This window comes from Notechis scutatus, chromosome 8 (assembly GCF_049901735.1).
Source record: "Notechis scutatus isolate UNSWTSFEM ecotype Mainland chromosome 8, rNotScu1.2, whole genome shotgun sequence".
Taxonomy (NCBI): Eukaryota; Metazoa; Chordata; class Lepidosauria; order Squamata; family Elapidae; genus Notechis; species Notechis scutatus.
In genome coordinates, this window is record NC_142016.1 from 10904156 (window position 1) to 10928294 (window position 24139).

The 24139-nt window shown below is 42.8% G+C and overlaps 1 protein-coding gene across 1 annotated transcript in view; it reads right to left on the bottom strand.

Annotated features, from left to right (window-relative positions):
• The window catches only part of SLC30A2 (solute carrier family 30 member 2), a 31495-nt gene extending 7947 nt beyond the window's left edge, over window positions 1-23548 (bottom strand). The window contains 5 exon segments of the mRNA XM_087970637.1: window positions 985-1144; window positions 9832-9985; window positions 12538-12684; window positions 13693-13907; window positions 23012-23548. Coding sequence (XP_087826763.1) covers window positions 985-1144; window positions 9832-9985; window positions 12538-12684; window positions 13693-13907; window positions 23012-23070 — 735 coding nt within the window. The 5' untranslated portion in view covers window positions 23071-23548.
• Window positions 23549-24139: the final 591 nt, after the last annotated feature.

Genomic DNA, 24139 nt, shown 5'->3' on the forward strand with positions numbered 1-24139 from the left:
AGTTTGACACCCCTGGCCTGTTTCCTCTCCTCTCCCCGCCTCCTGCTTCCCAAGAGGGGTGGCAGAATGCCCGCGAGGCACCAAGCTGAAGATTTGACAGTCATTGCCTTCTTTTAAATCAGGGAGTAGCCAACGTGCAGCCTCCAATTTGTGACATTTCAGCAGTCATATCCACACTGCCCAAATATGATAACAAAATAGCTACAGGTAGTCCTTGACTTAGCTATGCTGGCTGGAAAATTCTGGGAGTTGAAGTCCACAAGTCTTACAGTTGCCCAGTTTGGAGACCTTTGCCCTACTTCCTCAAATTCGGTCTGATTTAAGCATGGTATATAAAATCATACATTGCAATGTCCTACCTGTCAATGAATACTTCAGCTTCAACCATAATAACACAAGAGCACACAATAGATACAAACTCAAAGTTAACCGCACCAAACTTGATTGCAGGAAATACGACTTCAGCAATAGAGTGGTCAATGTCTAGAATACTCTACCCGACTCTGTAGTCTCTTCCCCAAACCCCAAAAACTTTAACCTTAGACTGTCTACTATTGACCTCACCCCTTTCCTAAGAGGTCTGTAAGGGGCGTGCATAAGCGCACCAACGTGCCTACCGTCCCTGTCCTATTGTTTCTCTTATTCTTGTTTTATTTTTCTTATATGTACCCATTTCATGTATTCACAACTATGTATACACTTATACTTATTATCTTGTAAACAATTGGCAAATCAAATAAATAAATAAAAAAATTAAGGTGTGGGAATGAAGTCCCTGGCAGCCTCAAAACTCTTCAATAATCCAACAGGATGAATGAGTTTGACTTAGCTAGTTTTATACATATTTCCACTTCTTGCTTTAAACGTGTGATCCACTAATCAAGATCACAATGAACGATCGAACCTGGTAGTCCCTTAAAATTGCTGGGGCACTATTCTATGATTGAGGGGAAAGAATAATAATCTCTCTGTTGGAACTCTTACCTTGAAGTAGATTATGATAGCAGCCACCAAAACTCCAATGCTTTGCACAAGATCTCCAACTACGTGGACAAATGCAGCTCGCACACTAGTATTTTGTGTCCCCTCCTTGTGACTGTGATGGCTATGACCGTGTCCTGATTGGTGTAAGATAATGCCCATCCTATAGAAAGATATTAATAAAGTGCTAGTTGTAAACAGAACATTAATTAAGAGGCTGGAACTGAACCAAGAAAATGTCATTTTTTAAAGATTGACCAGACTAGGAGATTTGGTCAGTGCTACTTTTACTACATGTAGTCCTCGAGTTATGACCACAATTGAGCCCAACATTTCTGTTGCTAAGCAAGACATTTGTTATATGGATTTGGCTCTATTTTACGACCTTTCTTGCCACAGTTGTTAAGTGAATAACACGATTTTTTCCTCCGTGACAATCCCGTTCTTCAATTAGATGCTCTGCATACCTCTTCAAGAGGACTACGAACAAACACATCCAACTTTCTGAGTTTAACACAGTTGTTAAGTGAATCTGGCTTCCCCACCGACTCTGCTTGTCAGAAGGTCGCAAAAGGGGGTTGATCACATGAACCTGGCACACTGCAACCGTCATAAATATGAGTCAATTGCCAAGCGGCTGAATTTTGATCACATGACCATGGAGATATTGCAATGGTTGTAAGTGTGAGAAACGGTCGTAAGTCACTTTTTTCAGTGCTATTGTAACTTCAGTCACTAAACAAACAGTTGTAAGTCAAGGACTACCTTCATAAAGTTACAATTGCAGAATTTTTCAAGTCTGATTGCAGTTTCCCCCTCCTTCCCTTTATCTTCAAGTATTAGGCAAGTCTGAGATGTTTACTCACATTACATTCTTGGCTTTGATCTGACTGTTGCCTTGGTAGCAGCTCTTCCTCCTATCTCCAAAGCCATTCCCTCTGCCCTCAGTCAATCTCGGAACGTACTGCACCTCCCTCTCTCTGTCCAACATACCTCACTGAGATAAAATGAAGGGACGTTCCCCAGATATTTTATCTTGACCTTTCAGAGCAAGCAATGCCAACGAATAAATGAATATTTTTAAGCTAAGACAAGAAAAATGTTACACATTCCTAACTCCTCTTGCCATTAAGGCATTCCTCATCGCTTACTATCCAAGACTTAAAGAGGATATTTCACCCTGAACCTGTTTCTGCCCACACTACATTCACTCTCCACAGAAGCAGCCATTATAGTAAGAACAAAACATTAGAGTAAGACAAAAAAGCTCTACGGAGAATAATTAAAACTGCCCAGAATATCATCAGGCTCCAGCTATCAGCCCTGGACAACATCTTCGCATCTCGCTGTTTGAGGAAGTCACACAACATTCTCAGACTCTTCCCATCCTGCTCACAATCTTTGTGAACTGTTGCTTTCTGGCTGAAGATACAGAACAATTAAAACAGTTTTTATCCCAGAGCTATAATTGCACTTAACAATAAACTTAAGGACCACCATCAGTGAGCTGTTGGACACTATTACTTGGTCTGTTGTGTGGATGCTTGTGTGTTTTAGGGGGTGGGGAATTTTGGTGGGTGAGGTGCGTGTTTGAGGATTGTCATGTGTGCGTGCGTGTTGGGTCTGGTCTCTGGGTGTTATGTGAATTTCGTTGTATGTGTATACTGTGTATATATATACAATGACAATAAAATATTACTATCATTATTATCATTATTAATCGCACAGTCAGCCAGATGTTATGACCGGGTTTGGCATTTTTGTCTACCTATCAAGTCCTTACCAAGGACCTGGGATAGGCAAATCTGGATTTTTGATGGTGTTACAGATATTGCCGCAGGATGGAAGCTGTTCCAAGTAAAGCTGCCTTCTGCAATTGACTGATGGCAAATTTGTCAAGGCCTATGGTGTTCAAGTGGTGTTCCAGTTGTTTTGGGACTGCACTCAAGGCATCTATTACTATTGGTACTACCCTTGCTTGCCTTTGCCATAGTTGTTCTATTTCTATTTGTATGTCTTTGTGTATCTTGTGACCTTCTCCAGTTCTTTCTCTTCTATTCTGCTGTCTCCAGGCACTGACATATCCTATTATTATTAATTATTAATTAATTATTATTATTGTTATTGTTATTATTATTATTATTAGTCTGGAGAAGATGACACTGGCTGCTCACACACATCCCATCCCATTTTGCAACAAAGGCACAGGCCAAATGAAAGGCAGAGAAAAAAACCCCCCGAGGATAAATTGCTCCAGATAAGGGCTTATCAACCTCAGCAACTTAAAATGTCTGGACTTCAACTGTCAGCTTTGGAATCATTATAAAAAGCTGCCACATAGCGGTGGAGGAATGGAGGGGGCTGATATTATTTGAGTAGCTCTCAGTAGACAAAATAAATTCTTTAGTAATTCAAGGTCATTGTGAATGGCACACGAAGAATTGGGACTGAAGGGGGATTGGTTCATGTAATGTATGATGTGGGAAAAAGGGGATAGTTTGTAGGTTGCGTCCTTTTGGAAAGTCCAGAGGGAAACTTTAGTTTTGGAATTCCACAGAGGTGCCAAGTTTCTATTCTAATAAAAGTACTTTGAGATTATGGTTGTCTTGGAGTTACTGGCTGGAATGGATAATTTTTGGAACACTGACATCAACTGGGGAATTCTGGGAGTTGAAGTCCACACATCCTAAAGTGCCAAAGTGACCCCATGAGTTTGAAAGCTATCCATGATTGGGTTGGGATACAAGTAGTCCTAGACTTACGACCACAATTGAGCCCAAAATGTCTGCTGCTAAGTGAGACAGGTGTTGAGTTTTGTCCCATTTTACAGACTTTCATGCCACAGCTCTTCAGGGAATTGCTGCAGTTAACTTAGTAATATGGTTGTTAAGTGAATCTGACTTCCCCATTCGCCAAAGCTGATCACATGACCCCGAGACACACACACACACACACAACCGGCATTAACATGAACCACTTGCCAAGCATCCGAATTCTGATCGCATGACCATGGAGATGCTGCAACGGTCATAAGGATGAAAAACGATCATAAGTCACTTTTCTCAGTGCCGTTGTAACTTTGAACGGTCATTAAACAAATGGTTTTAAGTCAAGGAGACTACCTCTATTTTTTATTCTTTGCATAAACAGAAGGGAAGTGCAATCTCACTAGGAATCAAATAGACACCTATGCACCAGACAAAGCTGCTCTCCAGGGTTTAACTGAGGACTGTCTGAGATGAAGAAACAAAACCAGAAAGAGAATATAAGAGCATAGGCTTTGATCAAACTTGCCCCCTTATTTAGAAGGGGAACTGCCAGGTTGTTTGGCTTTTGGGCTTAAAAAGAGTGGGAGGATTTGTTATTTTTATTGTTGGCATTCTTTTTTGCACCAGGCAGCAAACAAGCAAGACTGGATTTGTTTGAAATGGTATAGGGCAGGGGCATCAAATTTGATTTCATTGAGGGCCAACATCATTGGGGGTGTTCTGACCCAACCAGGTTCCCAGAGACCAACTCAGTAACTCAAACCTTTACAGCTTTAATCTACAAATAACTTCTTTGTAGATAAAAGATGGCTTGCAGCCAATTAGTCCAACCAGAAAAACCTCGACAGAATTCTTCAGATAAGCCGGAGTCTCCACAATGTTGAGTCCTTAGAGCGTTTTTTGCCTTCTACAGAGCAAAAACCCTTTGAAACCAGGCTGATATTCCCTGGAGGGAGGGCACATTAATTAGCATGCTTACTCCCGAGTCGCCTGTGTTGCTCTTCTATGAATCATCCTGCTCTCACTTGCACTTAGCACAGGCTCCTCGGGAAACTCCTCCCCATTGCTGCCGGCTAACCATAACAGGTTGGCCGTGGCCAACTCGATGTCACTCGTGTGGGGAGCATCTGTGGTGGCCCCAGTGCTTTCCAGAGAAAATGGAGCTCGGGAGGGCTGCGTGCCCTCCCGAGCTCTGTTTTCGCTGGCAGAGGGTTTCAGGAGGCCATCGCAGCCGAAAACGGAGCTCGCACTGCCCTCACAAGCTCCATTTTCACTGGCAGAGGCATCGCGAGCTGGTCCTTCGCTGTTTCCAAGATGGCCCCGTGGGCCAGATCTAAGCACCCCGTGGGCTGGATCTGGCTCGCAGGTCTTGAGTTTGACACTCCTGGTATAGGGTTTCCTGCCTGAGCAAGGGATTAGACTAGAACAGGGGTCCCCAACTCCCAGTCCCTGGACTGGCAACAAGGCCACGGCACGCCAGCAGGCGGTCTGTGCAAACACACAAAGCCCCATCTTCAGTAGTCAGGCAGCACACAAAACCACGCCCCCTCCGGTCCACGGAAAAACCTTTCTCCACAGAACTATACCCTGGTGCCCAAAATGTTGTGGGCCGCTGGACTAGAAAATGCCCAGGGTCCCTTTCAACTCTGTGATTCTGTTAAATCAATCAATCAATCAATAACAAGGGTCCTTTGTGAAGGTTAGGGATAAATTATAGGTAGTCCTTACAGGTAGAACATTTGCTTAGCAACCAATCAAAGTGGCGACAGTGATTTTAAAAAGTGACTTGCGACCAGTCCTCGCCCTTACAGCTGTCTCAGGGTTCCCATGGTCACACCATCGTGATCCAGGCACTTAGCAACTGGCTAGTAAGTGTGATGGTTGAAGCTTCCCAGGGTCATTTAATTGCCATCTGTCACCTTCCCAGCCAGCAAATCATGAGGAAATCAGATTTGCTTCTTATTGGGTGAGTCGCTTAAGGACGTCGACAATACTAAAAGTGGTCATGACTCACTTTAATGACTACTTTCACTCAGCAACAGACATTATTGTTCCGATTGTGTCGTAAGAGGAGAATGACAACCAACTCTTGGCGATTCTATGGGTCACACCTTCCATCTTGCACTACTTCTTTTGAGTTTTTCTATGCTCTGGTTGGTGTCAGCTTTGATGGTGTTCAGCCATTGTGTTCTTTGGTGGCCTGGTTTCCTTTTACCATTAACTCCACCAAACATAATTGCTTTCTCCGGTGAATTCCCCGCATCATCATCTTCATTTAACGACCCCATAATCCCTTGTGGGGTTGAGTCTAGGCAACTGAATGGCGCTAGCAGAGTGTTTTAATGGCCAGCTGCCCTTCCTGTTGCCAATGCAGAGTTTTGTTCAGCAGATATACTTGCAGTGTGCTCAGAGAGATAAGTATCTGCCTCTACCTAGGATCGAACTCACAGCCTCCTGATTGTGAGGCGAGAGCTCCACCTCTAGGCCACCACACCACTCTAAGTGAATTCCACTGCATGTCATGGCCAAAATAAGTGAGACACAGTTTCGTGATTTTGCCTTCTAATGACATGTCTGGTGTTAAGCGCTCCAGTCCTTGCTTGTTAGTCACCTTCCAAGGAAGTCAATTAATAACTATACAAATTATCTGTGGAGCTGGCAGCAGAGTTGGACAGTGGGGAGGAACATGGGCCAGTCCTGGAGTCTGGGGAGGGTTCAGATGAGGGATTTGCGTCCAACACAGTTGGGGCCAGGACCACCTGAGAGTCAGAATCTGACATCAGCGAGGCAGAGGAACAGGGGGAGCCTGCTCCCAGTGCGCGCTTGTGCAGAGCTGCCAGAAGGCAAGAACAGTTAAGACAAAAGGGGCGACTCAGGAGTAAGGTTTGGAGGTGATCGGCCCCTCCCATAAGACATAAAAAAAAAGCAAAGGGACATGAGCCTTTGCAGGAAGCAACTTTATTCATTCTGGTTGGTTTAAAATCTGAAGCTCCGTGTTAACTTTGTGCTCCATTTGGCCTTGTACAGCTAATTGGCAATTTAGTCATTGGCAGCATTTCAAGGGAGATAAAGGCAAGTGCTTATCAACCTTATCCCAAAAGACTATGGCAGACTTCTGTTGGACTATTCCTAAACTGTTTGGGACTCATTACGAGCTGTGAATGCATATAATTCACAGCCGTTGAAATTAAAAAAATGGTTTTTGGGAAGAGCAAGTGATTGTTACTGTCTCAGGAAGTGTCAGATCCGTGTATCTGCCATTCTTCAATGGAAGAAGAAGGGGGGGGAGTTGGTACAAGTGATCCTTTTTGATGTAGCCTGAATATATTAAATCTTATATTGATTCTGTATAACTTGCCCATGATATGCAACTGGAGGATTGGAGCCGGATGTCTAGAAACTTGTCACCTCTTGAAGAGATAACAAGATGAGAAGGGATCATAAAAATTCCAGCTCTAGAAGATACCCCTGGGAACTCTCCTAAGATACGTTCCCAGAGAAGGGGAGAGGGGAATTAACATGTTGGTTCTTTGTTTGACTAAATCCACATTTAAATAAAGGGAGGGATTCTAACTCCCCTTATCTATTACTGTATGCCTGGAAACATCTTAGACTCTGCTTTGAGTAGTGCTGGGAATCACCCACTTTCAATAAAGGATTCCTTCTGAAATATCTAGCTTTCAGAAGTTCATTCTTTTCGGTTGAAGGGAAAAAGTCCAGTGCTTACAGGAAGCCTTGGGTCAGAACATATCTCAGCTCTGCAGTTCTGTCCAGGCGCAAAGGGTTTCCTGTTCACAAATGTCTATCACCAGATTAGGACCCTACTGTAGAATTGGGGGGGAGAGGACTTTAATTCTTTGCCAGTTACTGTAATTCATGTTCTGTACCACAAAATATATATATTGTGGCTCACTTCAGTGGAGATTTTGGCTGGGGACGGGCACAATACAATGGCAGAAACTCAGATCCAGGTTGGCACCACAAAGAGGTGAAACCGATCCAAGTTCCTTAATGTGCTTTTTTCCTCGCTTCCCGCTCCTTTGTGGGTGTGTGGGTGTGTGTGCAGATAGGCAGTTTGTCTTTGGTTCGAGAAAATGCAGATTTCTAAACAAAGCACTGAGCCACCTATTCTTTTATTTTATTTTATTTTTTTGCAGGCACCAAAAGCAGCTGATAGCAGCGTTAGGAGGCGAAGCTTTGCTTTTCAGGTCTACTAACCTTCTAGCTTTTTTTTTTTTTTCCAAATAAAAGAGTTTTAAAACCATTAGGAGAAACAGGGAGTTTGGCAGACTCTGAGGTTGGTCTCCAGAAATGCACTAAAGATGCCTGTGACAAGAGTTTCTGGCAAATACTTTTACTCCCACCCAATTATTTTAGCAGCATGGAATCAAGAGCCTTTCAAATGCCAAGCAGATCAAAGAGAACCCCCTATTTGGCCCATCCACAAAGAAGTTTCCATGTACAGGTAGTCCTCAACTTACAACAATTCATTTATTGACCTTTCAACGTCACAACGGCACTGCAAAAAAAATGAGTTATGACCGTTTTTCACACATACGACCGTTGCACCATCCCCATAGTCACGTGATCAAAATTCAGATGCTTGGCAACCAACTCATTTTTATGACCGTTGCAGTTTCCTGAGGTCATGTGATCAGCCTTGGTGACCTTCTGACAAGCAAAGTCCATTGGGAAGCCAGATTCACTTAACAACTATGTTACTAACTTAACTGAATCTCTAGGGAGATTCTCAGCCATCCAGGTCATGGTTGTTCCAAAGGTGCTTTTTTGAAAGAGGCAACTGCACTTTCTTCTTTTTCTTTGAAGAAAACTGGACTTTCTTGTTTTTCATTCAAGAAGCTTCTTCAGCTCTGACTAGATCAGGGACCACCAAACTCATCATTTAAAATCATTTTTTGGACCTCAGGGACCACCAAACTCATCATTTTAAATCCCGTGGACCAGAGACCTTGGGAAAATCCCCAAAAAAGTCTGCAGGAAAATTCCCCACCCCATTTTCCTACCGATCGATCATTCTTTATTTGGGATTGCAGGATACTGTCTCCAGCTCCGTTCACAGGGGGAGAGAGAGAGAGAGAGAAAGAGACTTTTGGCTTCGTGCAAGGAAAGCAGCAGAAGCAGCAGAAGTCTTCCTTTCTCTCCCCCCAATTCCACCAGAAATGAGTCTTTGTGAGACTTGTCGCGCCAGCGCAGCCTCTTGGAGCAAGGATGCCTTGCAGGGTCCCAAAGACTCATTTCTGGCGGAGTTTGGGGGAGAGAAAGAAAGACTTTTGCTGCTTTCCTTGCATGCAGCCAAAAGCAGAAGAAGGAAGAAGTGGGAAGAAGCAGCCCTGTGGCCAGGCCAGGCGCGTGAGATGAGTAGGGCAAGTTCTCCCCCCTTCTTCCCTTTCCCCCCTCCCTTCACTACCTTGTGTTGTTTGCAATGCAAGCGACGCAAGCCTTGTGTTCCCGTGGGCAGCGCAGCTTTGTGTTCCCACGCAGCCTGGATTAATTGCTTTGGGGGTGACATTTCTCTGCGGACCACCAAAATTTTCTCATGGACCACCAGTGGTCCCTGGCCCACTGGTTGGCAACCACTGGACTAGATGACCCTGATGACACAGATAAACCTCCAGGTGACCTTAAGGACTTGCTGACAGAATGCAAATGACCAGCTGTCTGCAAAGAGTATAAATCCTTCCATTCCCCACCACCCCAGTCAGAGTTGAAGAAGCTTCTTGGATGAGAAGTGAAACATCTTCAAAGAAAACCCAGAAAGTCCAGTTGCCTCTCGAAAAAAGCACCTTTGGGACAACTTAATTGAAGTGATTCATTTAACAACTGTGTCAAGAAAGGTTGTAAATTAGGGCAAAACTCATTTAACAAATCTCTCGCTTAGCAATCGAAATGTTGGGTCGTAAGTCAAGGACTATCTGTAGTCCTCGACTTACGACAAAATGTAGTCGTAAGTCGAGGACTATCTGTATCACCAGGATGAGAGTCCATCAGCTGGTAAACTCCAAGTTTTTCTTAAGGGTTTTAGGACATTGTTCAAAAATTATCCTGATATAATCTTACTTACATGATATTTACAGCCACAGCACAGCCAGAAGTGATAAGCATGGCATTTGCTTCTATCTCATAGTCACCAGAAACCAGTCTCTCCACTGCCAGATAAACTAGCACACCAGTTACCACCCAGATTGAGAGAACGGACACCAGGGCTCCCAAAATCTCTGCAGCAAAAGTCAAAAATCTTTGGTTAGGCATGAAAGGTTGGAAAACTCCCAAGTTTGCACATGCTGACTCACTCACCCAAGGCATAATTAATAAAGGGCACCTCTGCCAAATACTCATGAGCTAAATGTTCTTTCAACAAATCGGCTCATTCTGTCAATTAAATGAAAGAGCAATGGATTCATTTCAGCCCAGCTATATTGGAGTAGATTGGCTTCCATTGTGATCTTGGTTGGGTTTAGCTTTTATGCAGTTAACTGTGGTATTATGCAGTTAACCACAATTGATTCAGTCTTCACATGAAGCCAAAGCTTAACAAATGATATTAATAAAATTTATAGGATAGCTTTGAGTTTTCAGCTACTGTGTCTTGACCAAGGAAGGAAGGAAGACAATATTTTTAAATTTTTCTAGTTTTCCCCCTAAGCTCTATAATAGGGAACGTAGGAGCTATGCTGGGTTTAACTACACATCAACTGAGAGTTGTGTTAAAAGAGACAAATTAAAGTATTGGTTGACAAGTTTCGCACACATCCTTGCATACAAATTCTGAGATTTGAAGGCATCTTTATTTCAGCCAATAACTACTGTGTCAGCACTGGTCTCTTAGGAAGGTTAAGAGTCCAAGGGACAGCTGGAACTAAAGGACCAGTGACCGATTGTGCTGCAGTTCAGTCACTAAAGCTGACTGGGAAATTCTGGGAGTCGAAGTACCCACATCTTACAGTCGCCAAGGTTGGGAACTCCTGCACTAAAGTTCCTGCATCGTATGTTTGTGTATTTGTGATTAAAGTATCCAGATCAAATTCAGGGAGCTGGCTGGATCCCTGGGGACAGATCTGATAAAGGAAGTTCCTGAGCAAGAGGGAGACAAGGAATTAAACTAAAATCATGGCTACTATCACTAAGGATTAATGGTCCATTTTTTGTTGCAGTTCAGGCACTAAGTACCTGCAAAGTGTGTGTGTGTGTGTGTGTGTGATTAAAATCTAGGCAAAAACCTCTGGCTGGATCACTGGCGATAGATCAGCTTGAGAAAACTCCACGCAAGAGAAAGACAAAAGAACTGGAGACAAGGAACTGAAGACAACAGTACGAGGAAGCCAAGGAACTCAAACAAAGTCACTGTCTGTACTGAGAAGTCAACAGCAACGGTGTAATTGAAGGTTGGCAATATGCCACCCCAGCAAGCTGAGCAGGTGCCAAGAGAAAAAAATACAGGTTTTGTTCATACAACACATTAACCCTGGCTATTTCTGCACAGAACTCTCCACCTGTCAAGCCTCCTAAATTCATCAACCCCACTAAATCTGAAGAGGGATGAAATATATCTTTCATATAAAAATATCAAAAACATTATTCTGTTACTATGAGCAAGCCATATTAAGAAATACCTGTAGCTTCCTGTAGCAAGTCATAAGAAATATTTGTAACTTCCTATATTCCAACTGTACTGAGGAACTAAAGCTCACCACATAGCTGTAAACAAGGGTGAAACATGGAAAATAACCAAATGGTATAAGATAACTGGAAACTCTGAAATGTACTCTGAAATGTACTTTTAAATGAACTTTTTATTTCCTCTATTATAATCCATATGTAGAAACATGTAATAGAAATATGTATAACCGTCCTTATTTGGTGAATAGTGTTAAGAATAACGCCCAGATTCTAGCTGATGTCATTTTAGGTATAAAGGCAATGTTTCAGGAAGAGACGGGGGTTCAGAATTTGTCATGTGAATGCTCTGAACGCTTTGCACAAAATAAACCTGTACTCTCCAACCTTTTGTGGTCTTGTGTCCCGATTTGGAAACGGGATTTGCTGCATCAAATCTACAAGGTAACTGAGCTTAAAGGTTAGCCTGCAGGACAAAGGCAGATGCCGGAACATGTAGCTAATCCAATTAAAATGTGCTTCATGAGTGAACAGAGAGGAACAACGCAGGCTGGAAGCCCCAATCGGGAAACAGGGAAAACGTCTTCACAAACCTGCACTGCTTTCCATTCAGAAAGAAACCAAGTTTTTCCAGTTGGGCTCCGCAGGTAGACATGGGTAGGAAATTTCCTCGAAATGGGGAAAGGAGGGCTTGGATTATAAATGCAGGTAATACTTGACTTACAACCATTCATTTAGTGACTGTTCAAAGTTACGACACTGGAAAAAAGAGATTTATGGCCTTTTTTCACACTAACAAATGTTGCAATATCTCCATGGTCACTGATCATAATTGGCATGTATTTATGACAGTTGCACTGTCCCAGAGTCACGCAATCATATTTGTAACCTTCCCAACCGGCTTCAAAGGGGAAAATCAGATTCATTTAATGACCACGTGATTCACTTAATAATTACAGAGGTTCACTTAACAGTTGCGGCAAGAAAGGCCATATAATGAGGCAAAACTCACTTGTGTCTTAACCAGGGAAATTTGGGGGTCATTGTTCATATGGCAGCCATTCTACAAAATTATATTTCGCCCTTAAGGAGATGTGCTGGTTCACAGAGTGCCCCATTAATGCCTTTTTTTTTTTTAAATGGTCCCGATTACCTGCTCTGTGCCATCCAAAATTCATCGTTTTAGTAGGCTGTCGAGACGACATCCACAGGGAGAAAAGGCTGATCATCATGCTAGCAAAATCAGTCAACAGGTGGGCTGCATCGGTCATAATGGCCAGGCTGTGTGCAAAATATCCTCCTGGAGAGAATAAAGAGAGTTATGGGCTGTGTCCAGATTCTTCTTCCTAGCTTTTCTCCCTGCCACGCTAGATTTCTGCATGTCTGGAGCATTTCAAGACAGCAGCATGCTTGCTCAATGCATTCATAGCAGACATGATCTCAGGAATGTCTGTTACACCCACTAAGTCAGCGGTAGGGAACAATGGACCCTTTATGACTTGTGGACTTCAATTCCCAGAATTCCTGAGCCAGCCATTTTGGGAGATTAAGTCCACAAGTCGTAAAAGGCCCATCACCCCCCACCTCTGCAGTAGGTGAACCAGGCCAGAAATTCAATCCCACAGGAAGGCTAAACTTACTTTTATTGAGATTGGGTATAATAGCAATAGCATTTAGGCTTATATACTGCCCCATAGTGGTTTACAGCAGGGGTCTCCAACCTTGGCAACTTCAACTCCCAGAATTCCTCAGCCAGCTTGGGAATTCTGGGAGTTGAAGTCCACAAGTCTTAAAGTTGCCATGGTTGGAGCCCCCCACCCCCTCCCGCTTTAAAGTACTCTCTGGCCAGTTTACAACGTAGAATCATTATTTGCATCTTGCCCCCCCAAAAAATTTGAGTCCTCATTTTACCAATCTTGGATGGGTGGAATCAACCCTGAGCCAGTCAGGATCGAATTCCAGACTGTGGGCAGAGTTTGCCTGCAATACTGCACTCAACCACTGTGCCCTCAGGGCTAACATCAGAATCTTGCCAATGTGATCGTGCTGCCAAACCCTCCCCCTTCTGATTCTCCAGTGAATTAAAGAGGTGTCAATCAATTCAGCACATCATCTCATTTCCCAGGACTGATAAAACATTTCAGCCTCTTTTTCTCTCTAGGTTCTTGCGGATTTTCCCCAAGGTCAACTCCACCAACAATTTGTATCCCTTTGCCCTAAATGCCACTGGCTCACGCCAACCATCAGCTGTCCTCCCAAGAGTGGCTTATAAGGACCTCGCAGAGCCTTCAAAATGTTAGCCACCTACCTACAATTTCCCCTGTCAGGAAGATCAAGCAGACGACAGAAGCGAGATAAAGCTTCCGCCGAGCTCGCTTTTGCTCAGCATTGTTGCCATTGCTGGATGCCCAGCTGGAGTGACAGTGCAGGTTTCCTTTGAGGTCCAGCTCGAGCGAAGAGAGGCCAGGTACAAAGCCAACCACGGAGCCATGGAAGTCCTTTCCTGAGACTCCTGAATAAGACCTGCATTGGAAAGAACACGGTTTTAAGAAGAGAGTCTCTCTCCACCCCAAAAGCATTAACACATATACCCGCTGGGCTCGTTGACTGGAAGGTCGGCCGTTTGAGACCCAAACGCCGCATGATGGGATGAGCTCCCATTCTTGATCCAGCTCCTGCCAACCTAGCAGTTCAAAAGCATGCAAATGCAATTGGTTAAATAGGTACCACTTCGATGGGAAAGTAACAGCACTCCCTGCACCTCAGCATAAAATCATGCTGCCATATGACCACAGAAGCATCTTCAGACAATGCTGGCTCTCTCCGCTAAGAAACAGAGGTGAGCACCAACCACTAAACTCGGGCACAACTGGACAGAGGCAACCTTTACCTTTACATACTTACAGGTTTGCCTATTAGCCTCCCTTACTCAATTGTACTTGCATTAAGTGTCCTATTGTCAGGCCCAAGCCATGAGACAGTGAGATCCAACTGAAGCCAATCCTTTATTTGCGTACACCCAATGCTGTAAACAGAATCTTGCCAAACTAAAGCTATCACTTTCTATGCTAAAGACACCCTGAGAGATTCAAGGATCTAGTTATTCTGAACCTCTTTCCAGCTTGCAAATACACTGTTGCCTGATCTGGCTCTCTACCTGGGGAAATTTTGAGCTGGCACAATCCTCCCCTTCTGTTGCTGCCAGTGCACCCTCCATCACACCTACTGAACATCCCTGGTTGGGGATTCTGGAATTAAAGTGCAGCACATCTGGAGAGCTCCAAGTTCAGAAGCCTGACTGCACCAGGTTAATACTGTAAGGCACTGTTGGATGATGGTTTAGGATTCATACCAATGGCTTAATGGCTTGAAGCGTTGTGTGAACCCAACAGATATTATGTTCACCCAACATCAAATCATATTATTTATTTATTTATTTATTTATTTGATTTGCCAATTGTTTACAAGATAATAAGTATAAGTGTATACATAGTTGTGAATACATGAAATGGGTACATATAAGAAAAATAAAAGAAGAATAAGAGAAACAATAGGACAGGGACGGTAGGCACGTTGGTGCGCTTAGGCAACTCTAACAAGACCATAGAAATCCCATTGGAGAATAGGAATTACGATACACCCAGGGGGTGAGGGGAAAACCAGGGTCAAGGGTGACACCCAGGCAGTGCCGGACATGTTAACTCCCAATAAATCCTTTTGAAGTTCTGGAAGTTTGGCTTGAGACTCATGATTTAAATGGGGGGGTAACTGCCAGAATCCTGACATTATGACTTTCTGAAAAAAGACTTACAACCATTTTTCACACTTAAGACCATTGCAACCTCCCCATGGTGATGTGATCAAAATTCAGACACTTGGCAACTGGTTCAAATTTATGACGGTTGCAGTGTCCCAGGGCCATGTGATCAACTTTTGCATTCTTCTGACCAGCAAAGTCAATGGAGAAGCCACTTAACAACCTGGTTACTAACCTAACTGTAATGATTCACTTAGCGACTGTTGCAAGCAAAGTTGTAAAATGGGGCAAAACTCACTTAACAAATGTCTCACTTAGCAACATGAATTTTGGGACCGGTTGTGGTTATAAGTCGAGGATTACCTGTACTAATAATACAGACCCACACAAAATCACCATCAGCCAAGTGCAAAAGGCAGCTTTACTTGAAACAACGTACATCCTGCACTTTTAACATCGCCAAAAAACATCTGCCCATGCGGGTCCTTGGAAAGGATTCAGCAGGTGGATATAAATGCCAAATCCAATCTAAACATCTGGCTGTGTAGCAAACCATAATAATACAGAAGAGGGCAAAAATCAGAAGCAGCCTTCCATTTTTTCTGATTAAATTTTTTATTTTATTTATGGATTTATTAAATGTATCTCCACTCATCTCACTGTCATGTGACTCTTTTAGGAGTTAGTATCTAATAAATATAAATTATAAACCTAATAAATACCATAGCCCAAAATATTCTGGCCCTACCTATCCTTTGAAACCCCATTACTGCCACTTTCCAATTCAAGGGGTTTTACACTAGGTGGGAATAGACGGGGAATACAGTAGTCCAAACGTTGCGGCAACTAGCAACATAGCAACAAGGAGGTTGAGGCTCGAGAAAAAGTACAGAGAAAAGCAACCAGGATGATTAGGGGACTGGAGACTAAGACATACGATGAACAGTTACAGAAACTGGGCATGGCTTGTCTTGCCATGACCTTGTTGTTGTTTTTTAAACAAGTTTTATTCAGTTTTCCATATTTTAACGTCTCTTTTTAGTGAACAGCATGATTACAGGTTTCACATATACATACAAATATGACTATGGTTACATATTCAATTTTTATATCCAATTCCTTATCTTAACAGTGCTTTTATACATTTTCTATTTTATTGTATTATTCCAAATATTTATCTCATTACTTAATTCACTTATGATAACTTCATAATCATTATACTTTAGTACTTTTAACTGTCACATTTGTATATTTCATCCTAAATTCTAATTTTAAAAAAGGCACTTCTTCTATAAATTGGTTTCCCCCCTGAAATCTCAATATAAGTGCGCCACCTCTAAATTATAAATTCATTTATTTTCACCCCTTTTAAATCTCGTTAAAACATTTAACATTATTACCCAAAACATTAAACTTAATTCCTTTAAAACTACATAGCTTATATAAATCAGATTCTGCATGATTTTTGTCCTTTTAAATTTCATTAAATTTCCCTCCCCCCAAAAAGGACATATTAATCTACTCATTCAAACAATCCTAAGCCCTAAAGTTAATTCCATTTCAGCTCTCCTCCTATATCATTTCATTTATTTCCATATATTTAATACACATATTTCATTAATTATTCCATTCATATTGAAACCAAAAAAGCCAACATTCCAATCTTAAGAATATTTCAATATATCTAATATACCTATTCCATTATTTGTTACAATTATCTCGCTACATAAAGAGGAAGAGCATTAGATTCCATTATCCAAAAAATAACAATTCTGTTTTTCCATCTTTTTATTTATTTATTTATTTGATTTGTCAATTGCTTACAAGATAACAGGTATAAGTATAAACATAGTTATGAATACATGAAATGGGTACATATAAGAAAAATAAAAGAAACAATAGGATGGGGTGGTAGGCACGTTGGTGCGCTTATGCACGCCCCCTACAGACCTCTTAGGAAAGGGGTGAGGTCCATAGTAGACAGTCTAAGGTTAAAGTTTTTGGGGCTTGGGGAAGAAACCACAGAGTCAGGTAGAGCATTCCAGACATTGACCATTCTGTTGCTGAAGTCGTATTTTCTGCAGTCAAGTTTGGTGCGGTTAACCTTGAGTTTGTATCTATTGTGTGCTCTTGTGTTGTTATGGTTGAAGCTGAAAGTATTCATTGACAGGTAAGTCATTGCAATGTATGATTTTATATACCATACTTAGATCAGACCGAAGACGGCGTAATTCAAGGTTTTCTAGGTCTAGAATTTCAAGTCTGATGGCATAAGGTATTCTACAACGAGTAAAGGAGTGGAGAACTCTTCTTGTGAAATATTTCTGGACTTTCTCAACTGTGCTAATATCAGATACGTAATGTGGGTTCCAGACTGATGAGCTGTATTCGAGTATTGGTCTAGCAAATGTTTTGTATGCTCTAGTTAGTAGTGTGATATTACCAGAGAAAAAGCTACGTAGGATTAGGTTAACAACTCTTAATGCCTTTTTGGCTATGTAGTTACAGTGGGCTCTAGCACTTAGATCATTAGGGGTGAGTATTCCAAGGTCCTTTACAGAGCTTGGATCATCAACAAGATCTTGACTATTCAGCTTGTATTTTATTTTCTGATTTTTTTTTGCCAATATGTAAGACAGAGCATTTATTTGTTGAGATTTGAAGTTGCCATTTGTTTGACCATTCTGATACATAGTCAAGGTCTTTTCGAAGGGTAGCAGTATTGTCTGTGGTATTGAACAGCTTTACATCATCTGCGAAGAGAATGCAGTTGCTCTTAATGTGATCACAGAGGTCATTTATGTAGAGTATGAAGAGAGTTGGTCCTAGAACACTGCCTTGGGGGACACCACTATTGACAGGTACAGTATTGACAAGTATCTTGTCAGTCTATATGTCCCTATTTCGTAACTATAAATTTATTTATATTACCCCTCAATACCTTGCAGAATCCCCTTTCTATATAATAATCACCCATTATCTCTGTGTCCAATTAAGGATTTCCCCATTTTTTTACAATTCCCATATTTCTTTGTTTCCAAATCCTGTTTCTTGTCCCTTCTTTCCCCCTGTCTTTTCTCCTTTGTTCTTTCACTCCAGTTTTTATCCCTCTCTCTATTTATAGCTTCCCTTTGCCCTTTGAATTTCTGCTGACTCTTTTTTAATTTTTTGGATATTCCCCTTTTTATTTAATTTCTTAAATCTCCTGTATTTATTTCCAACTCTTTTCTTCTTTCTTTCAAGAGTTCTTGGTTCTCAATGATCACTAAAGATGGTCTCTTCTATTATTTGCTCCACCTCCTCTTCTGCCTTTTGTCTTTGTTGTTCATATTCTGCTGTTGCATTTTCAATAAATTTTAAAGCAAAAACCAGCGATTCACCTCGTTCTTGTAGTGTTTCTTTCATTTTTCTAAGTTCCATTTTTAATGCCAGAAGAGAAATCACCATTTTACAACTTTCTGATTAGCAATTTAATCCAAATAGTATCTTTAAAGTTTATTTCCAACAGTCAACTTTTCTTCCTCTCAAGTTTTTAAGTCTCCACTAACCCAGTGCCAAATTCATGTCAGAATCAGCAACTAATCCAAAGGCAGAATCTTCCTAATTCTTTCTTTGTTACAATGTTTCAATTTTTCAAAGTTCTTGCTTTATTGTATCAATTTCCATGCAATTTCAAGAAACAAGAGCTTTTTAAAAGAAAAACAAGTTGAGTTTTAACTGAGATGGCACTCTTTATTATGCTAAGTCTTCACCCCCTCTTTTCTTTTTTTCTTCTCTATTATTCAGAGCTTTTTAAACCACAAGTTTCCAACAAGAAAAAGATCAAATCTCATTGATATTGAATTTCCTCTTTAACAGTCTATAGTTCAGCTTTATTAGTGCCAATATAAAATCAAAGTATACTTATCCAAGTTGATTATAGTTCCTTCTCCAGCTTCTACCTTTTGTGGTTTCGAAGCCCAGACGCTATCAAAAGCAATTCACACCTTTTTTCCCCTCTTTCTCTTCGCCGCTTAGATCCTTTCTTAAAGATTCTTTGAAATGTTAATCCTGGGGGTATCTTCCATTTAATTATATCGTCCCGTCCCTCCTGCTGTTCGCTTCTTTCTCTCTCTCCTGCACAATCTTATTCCAGTCTAATCTTCCCCTTCAGAGTGGCCATTTTAGACCACCGCTTCAGGTGTCTTCGGGAGGGAGCAATTGCCAAGCCGGGGAGGGGATTTGAGACTCCCCTCTACCCAGCTGATGGTCTCCCCTTCCTCTGACACCCTATGAGGTAGCTCCTGCCCTGAATCCAAAGGATTGGGGCTCTCCGACGCCGAAGCACGAACCAAAGCCGCGCATGATCGTGGTCAGCGGTCCGTCTTTGGGGAAGCTCAAAACAGGAAGTCGCCATGACATTGTTGATGACCCTCACTTTGTCAAGGATCTTGGAATTCCCATATCGAATGATCTAAGCACCAAAGCTCACCGCAACAGTATTGCCAAAAAGGCTTTAAGAGTTGTAAATTTAATTTTACAAAGCTTCTCCTCTGGTAATACTGTTTTGCTAACTAGGGCATTCAAAACCTTTGCTAGACCAATACTTGAATTCAGCTCTGCTGTCTGGAATCCATACTGTATATCTGACATAAATATAATTGAGCGACTCCAGAAATATTCTACCAGAAGAGTACTACATTCCTCTATTCACAACAGAATAACCTACATCACCAGACTTGAGATTCTTGGCTTAGACAACCTTGAACTACGCCGACTAAGATTAGACTTAAGCATAGTACATAAAATCATATGTTACAACATCTTACCAGTTAATGAATATTTCAGCTTTAACAACAACAACACTAGAGCGCACAACAGATATAAACTAAATGTAAACCACTCCAATCGATTGCAGGAAGTACGATTTCAGCAACAGAGTGGTCAATGTCTGGAACTCACTACCTGATTCTGTTGTCACCTGCTCAAACCCCCACTCCTTTACCCTCAAACTAACCTCTATTGACCTCACCCCATTCCTAAGAGGTCTGTAAGGGGAATGCATAAGCGCACAATCGTGCTTACGTCCCTGTCCTATTGTCCCCAATTATTAGTTCCTATTTCTTGTACTTAAACTTATGTTTATTCTTGTTTCCTGTTATAGTGTAAGCTTTTGACAAATAAAATAAATAAATAAAATAAAATAAAATACTCTAGTGAAGAGAAGGGGAGACAGGATAGCAGTCTTCCAATATTTGAGGGGCTGCCACAGAGAGGAAGGGGTCAAGCTATTTTCTAAAGCTCCCAAAGGCCACAGAAGGAATAATGGATGTAAACTGAACAAAGACAGGTTTAACCTGAAAATAAGGAGAAACTTTCTGACAGTGAGAACAATCAACCAATGGAACAGAAGTTGCCTTCAGAAGTTGTGGGAGCTTCATCCCTGGAGGCTTTCAAGAAGAGATTGGACTGCCATTTGTCAGAAATGGTGTAGGGTCTCCTGCTTAGGCAGGGGGTGGGTTGGACTAGATGACCTACAAGGTCCCTTCCAACTCTGATTACCTATATCTGTAAACTACTAGTAGCACCTCCAACAAGCTACCCCCTTCAAGCCATGATAGTTGCAGGATCCCACTTCTTTAAGTAGTCCAGAACTGGCAGCTCTGGTCTGGTCCCACTCTCGGGGATGGGCATATTAAAAATGGGAATCCATCTCCTTGCATTAATCCTTTGAGGAAAACCAGAGATTCCCCCCTTCCCCGCCTCCGAATGTAAACATCTTTCGAACAAACTTAAAAGACCTCAAAAATTGTTTGCAAAAGATAATGACTTTCTCACAGCACACCTGGTGGGGAGGCTTGCAGGAACCGGATGCCATCTTGTTTTTCTTTTTGGGGAATAGGCTGCGGCTGCCTTGGAGCCCAGAGGTCTCCAAACTTGGCAACTTTAAGACTTGTGGCCTTCAACTCCCAGAATTCCCCAGCCAGCTATGTTGAAGTCCACAAGTCTTAAAGTTGCCAAGTTTGGGGTTCCCTGCCAGAGGTGGTATTCAGCCGGTTCTGACCAGTTCTGGAGAACCAGTAGCAGAAATTTTGAGTAGTTTGGAAAACTGGCAAATGCCACCACTGACTGGCCCCGCCCCCATCTTATTCTCCGCCTCCCATTGAGTCCCAGCTGATTGGCTGGGTCTCCTTTGGTTGCCCTGCACAGGAGAACGGAGCTGGAAAGCAGGTTAGTGGGGCAGGGAGGGAAATTTTGAGTAGTTCGTAGAACTGGCAAATCCCACCTCTGACTGGAGATTTTACACTATCCTTCCCCTGCCACGCCCACCAAGCCACGCCCACAGAACCGGTAGTAAAAAAAATTGAATCTCACCACTGCTTCCTGCTCTTAAGCAGATACAAAGCAAGCAGAAATTCAACAGATGAAACCCTCCCAAAGAGCGGCTTCCTACTACAGAATGCAGGCGTTCCTGAACAACAGGGGTGGCAATAAGCAGCCCTTTTATTATTTGCCAACACTTGATTTTGTTTTTTAAAGTAGCGGGAGGAGGATATATTTGAATGCCTTGGTGAGAATATAAAGTTGCAATGGAACAACTCCAAATGGGGAACTGCTTATTCCAATCTCTGCAACTTAAAAAAAAAATCAGCGTTGGCAAAATAAAATAAAAATAAAACATAAATAAAATAAAATAAAGTGGGGGCTTTCTCTTATTGAGAATCCTTTGATTCATTTGATTGGAGGCATTGGGAAGGCGGGGAACTTCTCCAAAGCGAATAAGAAGTTGTTCTGGCCAAGATCGGGATCCCTCAGGGCAGTTTCCCATCCACCTGAGCAGCCCCTGGAAATCTACTTCCGAGGAAACCTTGGCTTAGGAGGCTGCTCTAAGGCTGGGGTGCCATGCGTGGGGAGGCTCAGCCGCAAAATCCAGCCACGATAGCAGAGGGTGGCTGAACAACCCGGGCAGAGGTGATTTGCATCATGGTCGTCGGGGCAGAGAAGTTGTTAAAGAAGGAAAGAAAGAAGGAAAGAAGGAAAGGAAAAAGGGGAAAAAGGAAAGGAAAGGGGAAAGGAAAGAAGAAAAGGAAAAAGGAAAGGGGAAAGAAAAGAAGGAGGAAAGGAAAGAAGGAAAGGGAAGAAGGAAAGAAAGAAAAGAAGGGAAGGAAAGGAAAAAGGAAAAAGGAAAGGAAAGGGGAAAGGAAAGAAGAAAAGGAGGAAGGGAAGGGAAAGGAAAAGGAAAGAGAAAAAGAGAAGGAAAGGAAAAAGAAAAAAGAAGGGAAGAAAAGGAAAGGAAAAGGAAAGAAAGGAAAGAAAGAAAGGAAGGAAGAAGGAAGGAAAGGGAAGGAAGAAAGAAAAAAGGAAAGGGAAGAAGAAGAAAGGAAAGGAAGAAAGGAAGAAAGGAAAGGAAAAGAAGGAAAAAGAGAAAAGGAAAGGAAAGGAAAGGAAAGGAAAAGAAAGGAAAGGAAAAAGGAAAAAAGGAAAGGAAAGGGAAAGAAAAGAGGAGGAAAGGGAAAAGGAAAGGGAAGAAGGAAAGAAAGAAAAAGAGGAGGAAAGGGAAGAAGGAAAGAAAGAAAAGAAGGGAAGGGAAGGAAAGGAAAAAGGGGGAAAGGAAAGGGAAAAGAAAAGAAGGAAAGAAAGAAAAGGAGGGAAGGAAAGGAAAAAGGAAAAAAGGAAAGGAAAGGGGAAAGGAAAGAAGGAAAAAAGGAAAAAAAGGAAAGGAAAGGGAAAAGAAAAGGAGGAGGAAAGGGAAGAAGGAAAGGAAAGGGAATAAGGAAAGAAAGAAAAGAAGGAAGGGAAGGAAAAAGGAAAGGGAAAAGAAAAGGAGAAGGAAAGGAAAGAAGGGAAGAAAACAAGGGAAGGGAAGGGAGGAACCCTTCCCGGGACTCACCTGCTTTCCGCCCCGTTGAGCAGGTGGTTCTTTTCCACCCCGCCGCGAGAGCAATCCATCCTTTGCCAACAGGTGCGCCCTTGCCCGGCCGCGGCTCTTCGCCCTCTTCTTCTTCCTTCTCCCGAAAAGCACGCGGGGGCCGCAGCTCCGCCGCCTCTTATCTCGGCTGGGCGAGCACCAGCCCGGGTGAAAAACGTCGCGGATCCGTGCGCAAAGGCCCGCGGGGTGGGACTGGGGGAAGAGAGAAGCGGGCGCTACTCTGCGCTCCGCCCGCAAAGTTGGCCGAAGTTTGGAGGGCAGGGCCCGCCCCGCTGCCCCGACCCTCGGCCCCTGGAAGAGGCGACTGGAAGGAGAGACCCCCGTCGCTGCTCCACCCCTAGACCCCCAAAGCCGGGGGAGGAAAGCCTTGGGGGTCTTCTGAAGGCAGCTTTGAGGGGTTCTGCTGCTCCAGGTCGGCCGCTCCCTCTCGGGTGCTGGGGGCGCCTCACAATAAATGGACGCTGTGAGTTCGATCCTAGGTAGAGGCTAAGAGTTGGACTAGTCCAGGGGTGTCGAACCTTGGCACTTTAAGCCTGGAGGACTTCAACTCCCAGAATGCCCCAGCCAGGCATTCTGGGAGTTGAAGTCCTCCAGGCTTAAAGTGCCAAGGTTCGACACCCCTGACTAGACTCTCCTGCACGAGCAGCGGGTTGGACTAGATGACCTCCAAGGTCCCTTCCGACTCTGCTATTCTATTCTAAGGGTAGACGCCGGAGCTGGCACGGCTAGGCTGCGCCGACGGTGGTAAACCAGGGGAGCTTGGGCGATGCCAACCCAGGTTGCCGGGCTCTCAGGATCTGCGGTTATAGGAGAAGACAGTAAATCGTGGTTCAAGTAAACCGTGTTCGGGGTGACGTTTAGAAGCGGCTTCAGTTGCTTACCGGGAGGGACCTTTTTCCAGGCGCGAGTGGAAAATCCTTTGCGCCGCGATTTCTGTTCCCTTTGAGCCGAAAACCAGCCTAAAATCTACACTGGAGCTTTTAAAAAGGAAGTTCGACTCCCTTCCAAAACCACGCAAAAGCGATGGGCACCCAGGTCCTTTTTTTTTGCACACGCGCCTGCTTTAAAAATAAATAAATAATAATTTGT